General features: G+C 39.3%; 1 protein-coding gene across 1 annotated transcript in view; it reads left to right on the top strand.

Moving 5' to 3' along the window:
* The first annotated feature begins 264 nt into the window (after positions 1-264).
* The window catches only part of LOC131354132 (tripartite motif-containing protein 16-like), a 20,216-nt gene continuing 19,434 nt past the window's right edge, over positions 265-1,046 (top strand). Inside the window, exon 1 of the mRNA XM_058391431.1 lies at positions 265-1,046. This exon is cut by the window's right edge and continues 327 nt beyond it. Coding sequence (XP_058247414.1) covers positions 780-1,046 — 267 coding nt within the window. The 5' untranslated portion in view covers positions 265-779.

The following is a 1,046-nucleotide window of genomic DNA, read 5'->3' as shown; positions in this document are numbered from 1 at the left end:
CTAAGTGGGGCCAGTTTCCTGCTGGGCTACAGATCCTAACCTGTGTGGCAGGGACCTCCCAGGTGATGCCATAAAAAAGTTGTCAAAGATGAATATAGTAAAATTAAAAAAAAAAAAAAAAAAAAAGATAAAAGAAATTATATTTTGTGATGTTTCTACTGTAAAGTTCTGTCTCTTTCTAATTAAGCAATCTCTTGATCTTAATAAATGATTAATTATAATAATAATGATTAACAAACAGGTGCTTTAGCCTGTTATATGATTTGAACTCTAATTTCAATTTGTATATCAATCAACAGGACTCGATAAAAATATATTGAATTGTTTAAGTTCTGATTAACAGAGAGTTAAATTTCTCCTCAGTAATAGTTGTAATCTGGTAAAAGCGGTTAGTGAACATTTCAGACAACACTGAACTGTGACAGGGTGAGGCAGGTGAACACACACACACACACACACACACACACACATAACAAACAGTTTGTTCCCAGGGAAGAAATGTGACACCAATAAGAACTGGAATAAATTGTTGCCCCAAGCTTCTATAGCTTTTACTCTTTGAGTTGGTGTGTGGTTGGTCTGTCCAAACTAAATTGGTTATATTTATGAACTGGAGGGAGATGAAATGGTTAACAGAGGAGTGTTCAAAAACTGTCTGTGTTTATGCTCCTCCCACTCCCAACACCCTCTCTTTTTCACACACATACACACACAGAATCAGGAAGTAACTTTTCATTACAAAAAGAAACTGATCTCGTGCACTCTCTGAGTTCAGGAAAATGGCTGAGGCCAGTATTTCAGTAGATCAGGATCAGTTCATCTGTCCAGTGTGTCTGGATCTCCTGAAGGATCCGGTGACTACCCCCTGTGGTCACAGTTACTGTAAGGTGTGTATTAATGGCTGCTGGGATCAGGAGGATCAGAAGGGCGTCTACAGCTGTCCTCAGTGCAGAGACACTTTCACTCCAAGGCCTGTTCTACGCAGAAACAACATGCTGGCTGAAGTGGTGGAGAAACTGAAGAAGAAGACTGAAGTCCAAGCTGCT

Source organism: Hemibagrus wyckioides, linkage group LG06 (assembly GCF_019097595.1).
Source record: "Hemibagrus wyckioides isolate EC202008001 linkage group LG06, SWU_Hwy_1.0, whole genome shotgun sequence".
Taxonomy (NCBI): domain Eukaryota; kingdom Metazoa; phylum Chordata; class Actinopteri; order Siluriformes; family Bagridae; genus Hemibagrus; species Hemibagrus wyckioides.
The sequence above is the reverse complement of the archived record's forward strand: the minus strand, read 5'-3'. Positions and strand labels throughout refer to the sequence as shown.